This window comes from Penicillium angulare (genome assembly GCF_028827245.1).
Source record: "Penicillium angulare strain IBT 27051 chromosome Unknown utg000001l_segment0_segment0, whole genome shotgun sequence".
Taxonomy (NCBI): domain Eukaryota; kingdom Fungi; phylum Ascomycota; class Eurotiomycetes; order Eurotiales; family Aspergillaceae; genus Penicillium; species Penicillium angulare.
The window spans coordinates 1,249,001-1,264,273 of NW_026623160.1; the positions used below are offsets into that span (position 1 = coordinate 1,249,001).

Sequence of the window (15,273 nt, forward strand, 5' to 3'; positions counted from 1 at the left end):
TCTTTGTGACTCTCCCAGTATTAAGTATAAGTATCTTTGGTTTTCTTTTGGCATTGGAAACCCACCAGTCGTAACGGGCGTAGGCGCGAGTCCAGGTATTGCAAAGGATCAAGTAAGAAAAGGGAAGAAAATGAACAACGACATAAGAAACGTAACATGCGTCGAATATTCTACGACTGAAGCTTTTGCAGGCGCTGGGTCATGCTAGAGAAATCGGTTAGCAATTGCATAGATATGGTAATAAGAGAGCACAGGAGGAACATACAAGTCAAAGAAGGAGAACTGGCTGGGGTTGTTGCCATATTGGTACACGAAGCGACTGGCCAGGTGGCTACCAAAGATAGCACGGAGGTAGTTCTCGGGAACCTTTTGAGAAAGTTAGTAAAATATTCATTTTAATGTTAAGAAGGAAAGATAAGGGGAAACATACCCGTTCCAAGATGGTAGAAAGACCAATCTTATTCAAGAGGAGGCGAGGCAAAGCATCGCTGAGCACGGAGTGACGGAGAGCAACGTTGTTCCAAAGCTCAGTCTGCTGGAGTTCCTCGTCGAGCTTGGTAATGGCCAAGCTGAGGCGGTCACTCAGGACACTGCGCAGCACGCCAGTCTGCTCGTGCTCGCGCCAGATAGCCTCAAATTCGAGCATAGCATTCTCCTTGATGGTCTCTTGCACCTCCTTAACGTAGGCTTGGTAGAACTCAGGAACAGTACCATCCTCACCAACACACATGTTAGAAAGGAAGTCGGTGTCGTTGAACGCCAATGATGCCAGAACCTCCAGAGAGGATGAAGTCACACCACCCTTGTTGGCGGAAGCATCCTTGAAGAGAATGCAGCCGGCCTTCTCAAGACGGAGCTTACTGTCCTGGGTAATGAACAGGTTGGCACCCTCGACGATGTAAGGAACGACGGCCTTGTTGTCCTGGATAAGCTTGCCGACAGTAGACAAGTCGATAGACTCAGGTCGGCCACCACAGGGCACGAAGACATCAAACTTCTCCTGGTTGCGCAGGTGGAAAGTGTTACGGAAGATCATACCATTGGCGACAACCTCGCCGCTAGGCAGTCTAACGTTCTTCTCCTCAACCAAAACACGGTAACCCTCAGGAGAGAGCTTTGTCAGGTCAAACTCAGAGATCATCTTGCGGCCCTTAGCGAGACGAATGAGCTCAGCGTGGTTGAGACCCTGTGGGTCAACAATGACACCGGAACCATCGACAATACCACCGTACTTCTCGTTGGAAAGCAGAATCTCGTTAGAGCCCAGATCACCATCGGGACCCCCAGTCTGCAGCTTGAGCATGGTGGAGGGGTCAATGTTGAGCTTGCGGTAAATTCCGAGCACGTACTGGCGGACAGAAAGAGTGGTCATGCCGTACTCGTCGTGGGGAATACCACCCAGCTTAGGGCTCTTTCCAGTGAAGAAAGACTTCCACCAAGGAGCACCACGAGCACGAGCATGCTCGGTAGCCCAGTCAACCAGCTCAGCGGTGTTCTCGTCGGGACCCATGAAGAGAATCTCATCCTTGCCGTGGAGATCCACAATAGGATCCTTGATACCAGGGCTGACTGGAGGCAATAGCAGATCCAAGATACTGTCGATATACTTCTCAAAGGCGACGTGAACCTTGTCCTGGTGATCCACATCCAAAAGGATGACACCCTTAGCACCGCCTTCGGGGATATCCTTGTTCTTACGCTGTTGAGTGTTGGCCAAGTTGTAGTTCTCGTCAAACAAGGAGCGTGCGTTGATGCTGTATGCCTCCTTGTTTCGGCTCTTGACGATACGAATACCTCCACGAGCAATGTCACGGAATCGCAGGTGGAAGCCGCGGAATTCGGAACTTATAACCAAGAACATACCATACAGAGGCTGAGGGTACTCATGCTCCGGCAAGAAGTCCGGCTTCAGGCGAAAACTCAAGGCAACCTTGGTGGGGGTGAAGAAGTTGGTCTTGAGGATGGAGGAGTTGAACACACGGAAAGAGGTCATGACCATCTCATCGTGCTCATTCATGGCAGTGCTGCGGATCAGCTGCTTCAGCTTGGATCCGTCGAGAACCTCGTCAACCTGGAGACGGAGGTAACTGAGGGTAGGAAGGAAGTCGTCACCAGTAGGACCCTGGGTCTGAACATAGTGGGTGTTGGCGAAATCCAAATAGAGCTTGTGGATCAACTCGGGGTAGTTGTTGATGATCTCGAAAATGTAATCGGCGGTGAAGGTTTCTGTACGAAGACGCTTCTTGATCTTTGAAAGTAGTTCAGCGTGGACGCTGTTGTTGGAGTCCAGCAGAGCAGACAGAGAGGTGTACTCAGAGCCCAGACGGTTCAGGAACTGCTGCACGAACACCCACGCACTGTGAGCGTAGATAGTCTCTTGCAGACTGAGGCGTCCTGTAGCGAAGTGTCCCTGGAAACGGTTCTGGGGAATACAGTAAAGCAGGGAAACCTCCTTCATGATCTGGTGAATAGCAGCCTCGATTGGGGGGAACTTGGCGGAAAGCCCAGCGCCATCTGAGGGACGGAGGTACAGAGAGATGACGGTGATCCCGTTGGAGAAGTGCTCGAGGTACTTGCGCGAGCTGGTCAGGCGGTAGTAGTGGTACAAATCAGACAGAGCACTGAACAGGCCCATGGCGGAGCCCTGACGGTAGGCAATCACCAGACGCTTCTCTCGGCTGCCCTCAATCTCGAACATCTCAATGACAGGGCCAGTACGGCTGACGGCAGTAGTGATGATCTCTTCGTAGATGGCCTTGGTGTTGGGGGTGGCCTTTTGCAAGAAACGCTTCTCACCAATGATGTCAATGTTGGTCTCGTTCGGGGATGGGTTGGGGTTGGCGAATTGACACTTGTAGACGAAGTAGCAGCGAAGCTGTTGTCCATTGTCACCGGGGAGGGGAGTGGGGGAACGGAAAGTCTCAACACGGTAGCTGTCGGCGCCCTTGGAAGCGTTGATGTACTTCTCATCGATGCGCTGCTCGTAGCGGGGACCATCTACCGAGGATACACCGGGCCTGCTGGTATCAATGTAAACGGCATGGTCCTCGGCCTCCTTGTCAAGTCGGATCTCGAGCTGCTTGTCGTCGCGGGCATAGGCTGCAACCTTGGCAGCATACAACGAGAGAATCTGAGTGACGATGGCGTCGACAGTCTCGGTCTGGAAGTAGGTGTCGTCGATACCGAGCATGTTGTAGAACCAGGTGGTTTCAGAAACAATGAAATCGCTGGGGAAGAAGCCCTTCTCTTCCAATTGATCCATCACTATTTGGAAAAGTCCAACTATTAGTTATCTCATCAGGATGAACATTCCGGGTTCTTCTCGTTTGATTAAGATCGCATTTACCTTGCTCCATTTGCTTTTGCTTGCCCTCGAAAGTAGCTGCAATGTATCCGGGGTCCTCTTCAGACAGGACGCGGTGCGGGGTACCAGGAACACCCAAGTGGGTAGGCTGGGGCGACGGCTGTCGCAGAGCAGCTCCTACGGCATGGTCGAGGTGCTTGTTGTGAGGGAAACGCTGGAAACCAATGGGGGTGCCAGTGCCGGAGCTCCCGTCTTGACTAGCAAAGAGCTTGGGCAATGGGCGAGAAGGCAGGGAGGTGCCATTGGAGGCCTCCGACTGCGGGGTAGAGGGGGCAGGAGAAGACATTGTCTGAAGACTCTAGAATTGAGAAAAAAGAACAGAACGCTGAAGCATTAGCAGAAAAAAGAAAAGAGTTAGCAAACGAAAGCTGTTTGAAAGTACGGTGGGCCCAAGTCAAGTGGGTGAGGGGGGAGAGAGAGAGAAAGAGGAAACAGATAAGAAAGCGTCATAGGGTATGTGCTTATCGGACTGCTGCAGCTTGGTTGGGACTGGAATGGAAATCCCGCCTGCCCTTGTACTATGTCTAGACGAGACACAAAAAAAGATAACAGGCAAGGGATAGAAGGAAGATACAGTCATAAGGAGAGATGACTTACCGTCGCCATGGACTAATAATGTGAGATATCTAGATCAAGATGATCGTAGAGAGGGAAAATATGAATATGCGGACCGTCAAGAAATCCGGGGAATCGTGAGTCTTTTAAATAATTTTGAATTAATTAATTAAAATAAATGATAATAATAATCAATGAAAACCTGGACGAAACTTCTCATCCTTTCTGGCACAACCAGTCATAACCGATGCTAACCTGGTTCACCTTAGAGTGAACGGTCTCGATGGCTCTTGATCCGCATTGACTCCACCGCTTCAGAGGGTCGTGACTAAGAGCCGGCGATAGGCGCCTCCGTGATTGGCAGTTGTCGCCCCTCTATCCGAGGGTCAAGCCGACTGTGAAAAAATCCCGCTGCGTCATGCGGGCCGAAAATAGAGAAATAGAGGGATTTAATTATTATTAAGTTATGAAAGAGTCTACAGAAATTGCCTCAAGGGAGACTGCATTGACCCCAATTACGTGTTATTCGGTTGGTACGCATATAGTAGGAGGTATAGTTGGCAAGCGTTTCCGTATGCTCTGTGGCGGGACAAAGACATGATCTAAAAAAAGCATTAAACAAGACAGATAAGAATGTGGCTGAGGGCGATACAGTAGAGATAGGAGTGAAACAATTCATCTCAACGCCGAAAATACCTATCTATTGAAAATTGGAAAATTCTGATCTGGTCACCTGAGGAGATCACACTGAACCTATGAAGCCCCTGGACTAGGACTATGCCTAAATCTCTTTGATTCTATTTTAATGCCCCAGAAACGTGCAAGAATGAGGTGATCCAAGTCGAACATCGTGGAATGCGATGTGTCATGGAAATGATCCACGATGGTCTCTAAATGCCGCAATTCTGGTTTCGTGCCCCAATTTCCCCAGCCTTACCAGGATCGTAGGTTCAAAGTCCGGGGGATTTTCGCTCGACGGGTGTGTACTCTTGGAGTGTTAGTCAACAGTCTAAAGACTACAACCGCAGAAATGGTCACCCCGGCCCGGTTAGACCATCTCCAAGCGGTACCTGGATCGTCCATGCGGGGTAAATTTCACACGTTCCTTCCCCAGAACGAATCATCGTGGCGGGTGATGGTCATTCCCCGTCAAACTCTTCACTCCAGCGGGGCCCTTTTACGTGATGGCGACCCCTCTTCGGCGGGTTCGCGATTGGAAGACACTCCCGGTCGCCGAAAGATGAGGTAATGGCTTCAAATCTTCATATCCTCTAGGGGAAAGGATATTCCATACTGTGGTGACGTGACTTTGAAGTTTTCATCATTAGTACTATAAGGAATTTAGGACAATTGAAGAGATTTCAACAGAATTGCCCCGGACTTGGATAGCCCAGCCGAGTGTCTTCTCGGGAGGTGACTAACCACCGAATTGGACTGTAGCAGAACATTGAAAGAACCCCGGTTCGGCGACTCAGCCTCAACTTCTGATTCTGGTTATCAAACCCACGTTCAAAGGGCAAGTGGCCCAGGCTCAGGTCACCAGGCCAGATTGCCTCATTAATTCCAGGTTCATTGCAATAAGTCATTGTCCGCTAGTGCCTAACCTTGGAAGACAGGGGGCAAAGGATCAAGGGAGGACCTCGGGGGAACCTTGATGTGTTCAAATCGTTGGGGCAAGTGGTCGGCTGATGTCTTCAAGGTACCTCAACACGAGAGACAATATCAGTATGGCTTGAAGGGAATGTTTGCTATTAAAATTGAGAAACCCAGGGCTTGAAAGGTCCCCATCAGATCAAGCCGTCAATGTCCAAAATGTTCCATGGGCCTTAGGTATTTGTGAGATGAGATGAGATGAGATGATAAGAAGACAAAAGTCATTTTCCCCTGGACTGGCGTTTTAGATATCTTCAGAAAATGTTTCTCTGCCCAAGCCATCAAGCCATCAAATTATCAAAATGACTGATCCTGCACCTGGGTAAGAGTCATTCTCAGGCATGAGCGACCGTGCCACAGCTTCAAATTCTAACGCATATATACCTAACGAGTGGTAGACTATCATGGATATTATAAAAGTCAATTATGTACGTTCATGACTTTCCAGTGGCACAATCTAGATGCTCCTTCAATGCTCGGTGCCTGGAAGAGTCGATTCGACAGCCACGCATACACATACACCAAAGTCGACGCCTGTATATACCTGATAGCTCTGTGTCCAATCGATCTAGCCCAGCACTATCACGCTCAGAGCACCGGTACTTCTAACCGCCAGTGATAGCCATGTATCTCAATGTACAATGTATTCAACTGTTGGAAGTAGATGTACCTCTGCCGCATTCAACGTTCAGATCGCTTGATACGGGCTGACTTGCATGCATTGTGATGAGCTGTACTCACGACTGGATGAACAACACACTCAACAGAAGTTGATCGGTCATGAGGTCCGGACCGTTTGATGCGGTGAAGAAAAGAATTAATCAATGATTCCAAGGTTCATGGAGTCAGGCATGTGATTTACAAAAAGTACGATAAGCTCCCAAGATCGATCGTCCCCAGAATACAGTATCTGGGATATCCCAGATACTGTATCTCAGCATTTTATTTCATTCCAAGGGGGAAAGCCCGAAGAATGTACCCAGCCTTGCGGAGTCCCAGTTTCCAGGAAATCCGGAGTATGTGCATATGATAGCCTTGTTTATTCTTTCCCCCTTAAACACCAAAAAGCCACCTACATACTGCATACGTACTACTTCTCTATGGCATACAGTATATCGAATGTTGGGGGATGGAGTGGAGTGTGGATCGCAGGGGGGATTAAATAGTCGCTACACCTGGGAATACGTATGTGACGCCCCTTGAATCCGGGGAAATCATCTCTGGTCTGTTGGCTCAAATCTTGGAACGGCGGGATGATCATGTCTTTCAACCCCCTTCTCCAAAGGAAAGGAAAAGCATCCGGATGAATATCCTGAATATCCGGGACGATCCCAGACGGCTAAACCATGAATCGGACTTCCACCGCTCTTCCGCCTAGCCCCCTTGTGTGATGACTGTACCCACACGGGAAGTTGGACTCTGTAAGTACAGTCAGTACCTTGGAGACCTCAAGTGCTATGGAAGTACCTCCCAGGCGGTACTAGCATAAAATGAAACCGTTATCAAACGGCGACGAAACCACACAATCCCCTAACTACTCGTAGTTTATACGGAGTACTCCGTATCTAATATGTACAGGGCTTATTGCAACATCTCTCGCTCTCGCTCTCCCTCTCCCTCCTTTATCCGAACATTCTCCTTTGGGCCCTATTTTCCGACCTATCCTCCAATTCACCAGGAAGATCAACCTATTGCCTAGACCCTCGTCGGCTTTTACCCGGGGGAGACGGAGGGCTCCGTAGAACCTTGGAAGGGAACTAGAAGGAATTTAGTTTCCACCGTTCTTCCTTTCATTCCCTCCATCATGAATAGCCAAAAAGTAAAAATCCCAAACCTGAGCCCTGAACACGTCAATCCTATTCCCGATGCGAAGAGTCCGGGATCCTGGAGCTGCTTCCCCGGAAGCCCCTAGAAGCACTAGTTTACACCAGATAATCCATAACCCGGAGAAGCGCTAATCCATTCAATTTCCTGCCCCCTTCTGCTGGGTCTGTTGGGTCCTAAAATGGATCTGAATGGATCTGTATGGGTCCTGAATGGGTCCATTTTCCCCACATTGGCAACGCGTTAGGCCTTTGTTTCCCCGGAGGAAGATGTGATTTTTGAGAGAGGCCGGGTGTACTGTACACAGTATTCAGGGCGGGAAAATGTGGCCCCCCTTTCCTACAGATGGCCCTGTTGGCCCTGTTGGGTCGGTTAGTGGTTTTACTTTGGGGCGAATGGAGTGGTGAGGTGTCTCTAGGCTCTGGGTTGGCTAAGGGCTTGAGGGAATGATCTTCGCATAGTATGTACCTGGTACTTTCTGTACTTTCTGACTTGATGATTGCGTTTTTCCCCAGGCATGTTATCTCCACAGTTTGACAGTTTGGGGGATTTACTTCTTTTTTTTTATTAATTAGAAGAACAAAGAGTTTTTTTTTGGTTTTTTTAAAATAAAATAATTATTATTTTAATTCTCGGCAAATAACTAAAATCAAATAATCCAAAGTCCACAGCATCAGGGGAGATCGGATGAAGTATAACCACCGACCCAACAACACCACTTCATCTCCTATAAAGCTCCAAGTACTCCGTACATACTCTCAGACCTTCTTTTCTACCTTTTTCTCTAATTCCATTTTGGCTTATCAGGTCTCAAAGCCCAATACAACGTGTACACCTCCCATTCACCTTCAATCTCAGCCCCTGCAACCCTTTCGCTTATCACTTTCTCTTCCCCCTTATCATCTCCAACCACCCCAAACATTGAAGGCCCCCATTCTCATCCTACTTAAAATCTGACTTCCTCCCCCACAATCCTGCGTGGAACACTTTCCGTCTACACTCTTCACCGAACCTTCAACTGGAACCTTCGTTGCATGTGAGTTAAATCCTTTCAGCCGTTGGCTACCCGCTCCCCTTTACATCATAATGTATATACAAAAGTCGCCCCCAGCTCCGATCCCCCGATCCCCCCGATCCACTCAACAAACTCACCTCGGGCGGTTTCGGAGGAATCAAAGCATATGCCGACGAAATCGCAGTTGCTAATGAGCATTATTTAGCCAGCTTCATATCCTACAATTCACATTCCGAATCATAATCCGAAATCTTCAAAATTTGCCTCACTCTCTTCCCTTTTCCCTCGTGCCGAGGTACTACCACTTACTACCGCCATATCTATTCATCTCTCACCCAAGAAATAAAACTCGCCTCCACCACCACTTGCTACCTCTCAACCATTTATTTGTTCTCCAAGTTCCTTCTTCACACAACATCTCTCTTGAGCAATTCTCGCCAAGCACTTCACATATCCACAATGGCTTCTGTCGCTTCTCCCAAGAACACTCCTCTCGGTGTCGCTCCTCCAACGACCCACGAGGCTCTCGTTTCCTTCTCTCAAAACTTCTCTCGCGCCATGCCCGGTCGCAAATCAACCAAGACACTTGAAGATGGCATGCCTCCTGCTCCACCACCATCTCCCGTCGCCTTCGCCGTTGACAGCAATGGCAAGGCCCCTCTCAGCAAACGGGAGAAGATCCCCAGTTTGAGTCTGGAGTAAAGGGCTCGCCGTTGAACTTTCATCAGTCTGGTCTGCATTTTTTTTTAAAATCTTCTCACTTTCTCTGCTCGGCGGGCCATGAGCAATCTTCTTTTTAATCGGCGACTTCATACGACTTTTTCAATTTGATCTCATATCGATAACACACCACGGGACGAAGAGTTGGCTGACATGCTCGACAACAAACAATGTCCACTCTTCTCCTTCATTACCTTCGCGTTTGGTTGGATTTCGATTTGACATTATTTTGCTACGAGATAAATCGCGGTGCTTTACTTGTTGCCTTTCCAATATCTTTTTCTCGCAAGTTCTTATCGGCATTAGCGTGGCGGCGTGATATTACTTTGTTTACCTTGCAAGTTTGGCAAGGCTCTAATGACCTGGGGTTACTTTTTTTTTTTTGTTTACTGGATACACAAAAGTTTAGGGAGCTCTGGCGCTTGGAATTCCCTGAACTCATTACACAGAAGAACAGAAATAATAACAAAGTATTAAATTACATTTTTTCCTTATTCTCCATGTAAAAAGTAGCTAGAATTTATTTCGGATTGCTCCGGGTATGTTGTCTAGAGTTCTTCCATCAGCTTACTAGGTGGAAATTGTTAAGGTTCCCGATAGCCTTCCAGGCTATAAGCTTCTTTCTTTGTTTACTACTGTTGAGACTCCACTTGATGGCTTATTACGTCTTTATGATCTCAAGATTTGATCCTTCCGTGTGGATTAATCAAGAGGGGAAGGTGCTCGCTTAAAGAAAAATCCTTGTGGATGACAAGAAACTAGTGAAATTAAATTATGGAGATTAAATTATGGAAGTTTCTTAAGTCTTAAGTGCACAGAGCAGTAGAGTGACAAAAGTACTGACTAGATCCACCAGGGTGCCGATGTACCTCGATCAACTCCTGCGAACGGGTCTTAGTCTACTCGATCGCGAGGGCACAGAGGTACTTTGGTGAAAAAGTACCGGGTACAAACGTGTCTAGATTCTTCTGCACACCGACAAAGTAAGACGAGGGCTCATCGCGCAATTCGATTCGTGGGGGCCAGTTACAGAACACCCAGAGAGGAAGCTAGAACAAGAGCTAAGCGCCGATCCCGACGTCAGAGGTGCAACCGAAAAAATGAGAATCACACAACTTTGTTTAGAAAGTTCGGGGTTAATGCAATCTTGTTGAGATAAGGTGTGCGCGGGGATTGGATTGGATTGAGGTAAGTTCCGCGAACCACGAGCCAGATCACAGCAGGTTGGAGACACGAAAAGCTGGATTTCAGGTGTTTCTCTATTGCATGAACTCGAGGTAATTCTTGATCTATCACATCATTTGAAGAGTGGATGTTCAGAGTGACGTGACCGGTGAATCCTGGCTGAGCTGCTTTCTTCTGCAATTGTCGCTTGTTCTCTTCTTCTTCGCTGATTCTTTGATGGCTTCGAAAATAGTTTTACCATGTGGGGCGGCCCCTCAGTTGAGGACCAGGGGGATCAGCCGTCATCCCAATGAACGGGACCTGCAGTGGCCCCGAAGGACTGTCAGATCTTCCTCCGACAGCCTTGGATAGACCCCAATGTAAGCAACCGATGTAAATCAGATGGGCGAGATGCAGGTCGCTGGATTCCGATGCATGGCCTGTCCTCTGAGGCATATCTTTAACAATTGATAACAAAAAAACAAAACCTAAAAATAAGGGTTGAACTTGCGACCTCGGCCCTGCATCTGCAATCCGCATCCGCATTGTCTCCCACGTGACAGGCACGAAAAGTCGACGATGAAATCATAGCTTCTGAACCGAATGTACCCGCGGTTCGGGTTAAAGGTGCGATCTTCTGCGATCTACCCGGTCGGCATGATAATAATAGACGCCCACAGCCGTTATTCCGGCCATGTGCCCGTGGAAGACCGAAGCCGCGTTCACGAGGCAGATTGGGTACCCTCGGACTTATCGTAATCACGGATCATCTTCTCCAGCAAAGCCAGCGCGGCTTCATCCCCACTCGCAGCACGTCTACTTAACTCCGAGACATGGGCCATTTGGGCTTCCGTACGAGCCCACGCAGCGAGACGATCCGTGTAATTGACACCGCGCCGAGTGTTCACGGACCTGCGCACAGTGTCCGACTGACCCTTTGCATTTTTCAGAGACTGTAAACGGTTGATGAAGTTTGCCTGGTGCGTTGCGGGTTCTGGGCGACCAGCCACGCGCCCAGAAGTCGGACCCTGAGAGGGTACTGGGGTTGTGTCGGTTGAAATAGAGTTGAGGTCATTTGCATTGTCACTGACCAATCCGGGATTGGAGCTAGAGACGATGGTAGCTTTGCGGCCCATGATCTTCACGCTATTGGCGGCGAGGAGTTCAAAGGCAGGACCCTCGCGCAGCGGGGTGAGAACGGTGTGGTCAGGGTCCGGGATTGTATCAGGGTGCGTGAAGACCAGCTCGGTCCCGATTTGATCGGCCCAGGAACAACTGAAGATATGGTTGTAGTAGGAGACGATGGGGTTACACGTGTGAAGGCCCAGGACTTGGATTCGTTCACTGGGCGCGTCTGTCTCGGTACTTTCAAGGGGTGCAAAGTTCTCCCCGTCTGGGTTCTCATCCGGTCCATCTTGTGAGGGGTCTTCTATTGTCTGTTCCTCCTGTATCGTATCCCCGTTTCGTTGGCGCGGCGGTCGGATTGGGCCGTTCGCAGAGGTCAAGTCTAGGTTGATATAAAAGCTCTGGAAGTTAAAAAGGAAGTATTAACTGTGAGATCACCGATCAAATTAGATTCGACAGCGAGCTTACCTCTGTTTCCGTCTCGTCATACTCGTATTCATAGTCATCTGAATCCACATCCATGGCGTCCATTGTGGGATCCATGATTGATATCAATTGTATGTCTTCTCCCAAGGGATTTTTCCTATTGCTGCTATCGATCATCTGACGATAAGGAGGGGATGACCGATAAGAGATCCTGAGTCAGCAGAAGCGGTGATGGGACAGACCCACAAAATGTACAGTAGTGGAGTCGTTGTGTGTGTTTCCCCTCTTTTTGTTAATCAGACTGAATTCGCCATTTTGGTTGCATTCTCCAGTGGCGAAAATTGCATTATTTTTTATTTTCCAGTTTCAAATCATGTGGAAAAATTAGGCGATATCAAAACAAACAATTAGCAATCAGTATCGCTACAATAAGTTTTTCCTAATGGTGCAAGATCTATCTATGATCTACATTAGTTCCCCTCTTACAGAATGGATGTCCCTCGTATAGAATGGGATTTCAGCCTTATACGCTTTCCCCTCTCTTCTCCCCTCACTCTCACTGATGCCTCTCTTACACTGGTTTCTTCCCACTCTTCCTAGTCCCACAAAACAACAAATTAGATACTTATTTCCTTTCCAAAAAAAAAAAAAAGAAATACCATGAAGACTTTAGTATTACCAACCCAGACCAAACAGAGGGCCAGAACATCATGCGTTCGTAAGTATCCGAGTCTTCCGTTCTAAGCTTGTTTAGCGCCTGCACGGAAACCCCCCATTATGCAGAAGGTGGTCTATGGACGATCGTATCAGGTTTAGCCTTGTTCTAGCCATTTCCGCACGATCCCGGTCACTGGCGCTGGTTTGTTCGAGAACCATTTTTGTGTCCACTCTCTCTTATTATTCGTTTTTTATGCCGAACTTTTTTTTTTTTTACCCTCCCAATTGTTCGCCGCATACACAGCAAAGAAAGACAGGCGGAGAGGGGTGTACACACTTTGCTGGAATCGGAAGCGCCGGTCAACTCCAGCTCCAACTCCAACGAAACTAACACAATCGCAAATAAATTTCTAGGTCTCCCCCACATCCTGTTGTGTTGCCTGTTGGCTTCCATTATTGTTTCCCATCCCATAGATTCTTCCCCGGCATGCTCCCCAGCCCTATCGTTATCATCGGTTTCCTGCATTGATCCTCCCGTGTCGACCGGGATCATTCCTGAGGCTGGTTTGTCCCTCCAAGAATCTTTTGTCAACCAGTCCTCACTCGCAATCGTTCCCGATTGCCTTCAGCAGATGACTCGCAAGGCTAGGGTAATAATTGCGACCCTGTCGACACTCATCATTTATGTGTCCCTCAATAGTCTCGCTCGGGCGGTAAAGCCCAGCGCTTTCATCTGGTATGCCGAAGACCGGGAAGACGCCAGCTGGATGGCAACCTCACACTCCTGGTTTGACCGCAAGAGTTGTCGCTGGCTCGGCATCTGCGGTGCTGCACATTTACAAACCGCCCATGGACTATATGGTCATCGTAACGCCGCGGCGATGTCGGAAATATCCAAAAATGCCGCTGACCCGTGGAGCTCATACTGGTTCGGCGGGGCTAATCAATCTGAATGGGATGCCGATGAACGGGCTAAGCGGGAGATCCCCGACTATGTTTTTACCTACGCCCCACTCGTCCATCTCTACTCCCGGGAACAATTTTGGCCTGGCGATATCGCTGAGCATTTGTATCACACCACTCCCATGCTCAATTATACCCCAATTCAAGCGGAATGGGTCCATCCGACCCTCTCCAACCTAGATGAACTCAACCAGTGGATCCCCAGGCAGGTTTACTTGACCAGCAATGATGATCCGCAGTCCCGTCCCCGTTGGTTAGAAGGCGAGAAGAACATTCCTCAAACCCCTGATGGCAGTATAGAGACAGCATGGGCCGATTGGGATGGTCGTGTAGATGGCAGGATACCTGGCGACACGGAAGAAGACCTAGCTCAATGGACTGATCTGCGTCGGTTCGATAATGAACCAGAAGCGACCGACCAAGATGACATCCAAAGTCAAATCCCGCTGCTGGAAGAATCATCGGAAGCAGAGGAGTATCTTCGCCAAGAATTCCCACATGGGAAAGAATCATCAAAGGCAGAGGAACATCTTCATCAGGACATCCCATTACAGGAAGATTTATCAAAAGCAGAGGAATATCTTCACCGGGAACTGCGCAAACGGTATGGAGGCAAAAAAATCGAAGAACCTTCAATCCAAGGCACTGGAGGCCGTAGTGATGCACCCGCAATCTTGCTTGTGATGGACAAGGGCAATGGAGTGGTAGACGCTTTTTGGTTCTTCTTCTACAGTTTCAATTTGGGTAATACTGTCGCCAATGTGCGTTTTGGTAACCACGTGGGAGATTGGGAACATTGTCTCGTCCGATTTCGCGATGGCCAACCTAAGGCTTTGTTTTTCAGCGCCCATACTGCGGGGGAGGCTTACAGATATGAAGCGGTGGAAAAGATCGGTGAAAGGGTAAGCTTTTTTTTCTCTTTCCCCCCCTTTTCGTCCCTTTCCTACATCAGATGAACACCCGATTAGTTTCTTTTCTCCTAACTCTTTCCAGCCGGTCATCTTTTCTGCCGAGGGAAGCCATGCGATGTACGCTACACCAGGCGTACACCCATATGCCCTTCCATGGGGCCTACTCCACGATGTCACGGATCGCGGCCCACTTTGGGACCCCTTGCTCAATTCGCATACATATACATATGACTATGACAACGACACTCTACGATCATCGACTGCCACCCCCAGCTCTCCCACAGAATGGTTCTCTTTCAGAGGCCACTGGGGAGACAAATTCTATCCACTCAGAGACTCTCGCCAGTACAGATTTGCCGGACAATACCACTATGTGAACGGACCTATTGGCCCTCGCTTCAAACACCTGAATCGTCGCAAGGTGTGTCAGGGTCCAGATAAGGCTGTCTGTGTTATCAAAGATTGGATTGGTGAACCTAGACGAATTCCACGGTGGGGTCTTACTGGAGAGTGATCACCTACACCTACACCTCTAGACACGGAGGAATCTCCTAACCATCCTACATCTCTTTTCCTTCCTTCCTTATTCATTCCTTCTACTATCTCATCGAATCTGTTTGCGCTGATCATATACCCTCTTATTTGCTCATTTTCCTTTGCATTTTGATATCAAAAAGGGTAGTTTAGATCCTGTTTTGGGTTCTTTCACACACTCCTTAACTTTTTGTTGTTGTTTTTTGCTTTGCTTGGTCAAAATTATATACATCCATGAACGCCATGATACCATGATTTGACGCTGGATCGCGTCATTTGACACATTTCTCTTGCTCTATGGTGCTAGGCGTTGGTTATTTCCCCTTTTCTCTTTTTGTTTTACATTTGGTTTGGGTCCACGG

General features: G+C 48.4%; 4 protein-coding genes across 4 annotated transcripts; 2 read left to right on the forward strand and 2 right to left on the reverse strand.

Moving 5' to 3' along the window:
* Nucleotides 1-170: 170 nt before the first annotated feature.
* Nucleotides 171-3,650, reverse strand: N7478_000417 (glutamate dehydrogenase (NAD(+)); the record flags this gene model as incomplete). The annotated part of the gene is made up of 4 exons (XM_056916633.1): nt 171-204; nt 266-366; nt 431-3,264; nt 3,347-3,650. 4 exons carry the CDS (start codon nt 3,648-3,650, stop codon nt 171-173), a joined length of 3,273 nt encoding a protein of 1,090 aa, XP_056784513.1.
* Nucleotides 3,651-8,870: 5,220 nt separating this feature from the next.
* On the forward strand, nt 8,871-9,113 carry N7478_000418 (uncharacterized protein; the record flags this gene model as incomplete). Its single annotated transcript, XM_056916634.1, has 1 exon — nt 8,871-9,113. One exon carries the CDS (start codon nt 8,871-8,873, stop codon nt 9,111-9,113), a length of 243 nt encoding a protein of 80 aa, XP_056784514.1.
* Nucleotides 9,114-11,017: 1,904 nt separating this feature from the next.
* Nucleotides 11,018-11,951, reverse strand: N7478_000419 (TFIIIC subunit 6 family protein; the record flags this gene model as incomplete). Its single annotated transcript, XM_056916635.1, has 2 exons — nt 11,018-11,821; nt 11,889-11,951. 2 exons carry the CDS (start codon nt 11,949-11,951, stop codon nt 11,018-11,020), a joined length of 867 nt encoding a protein of 288 aa, XP_056784515.1.
* Nucleotides 11,952-12,808: 857 nt separating this feature from the next.
* On the forward strand, nt 12,809-14,891 carry N7478_000420 (uncharacterized protein; the record flags this gene model as incomplete). Its single annotated transcript, XM_056916636.1, has 2 exons — nt 12,809-14,368; nt 14,460-14,891. Coding segments are annotated over 2 exons (1,992 nt in total), but the record flags the coding sequence as incomplete, so codon positions are not given.
* Nucleotides 14,892-15,273: the final 382 nt, after the last annotated feature.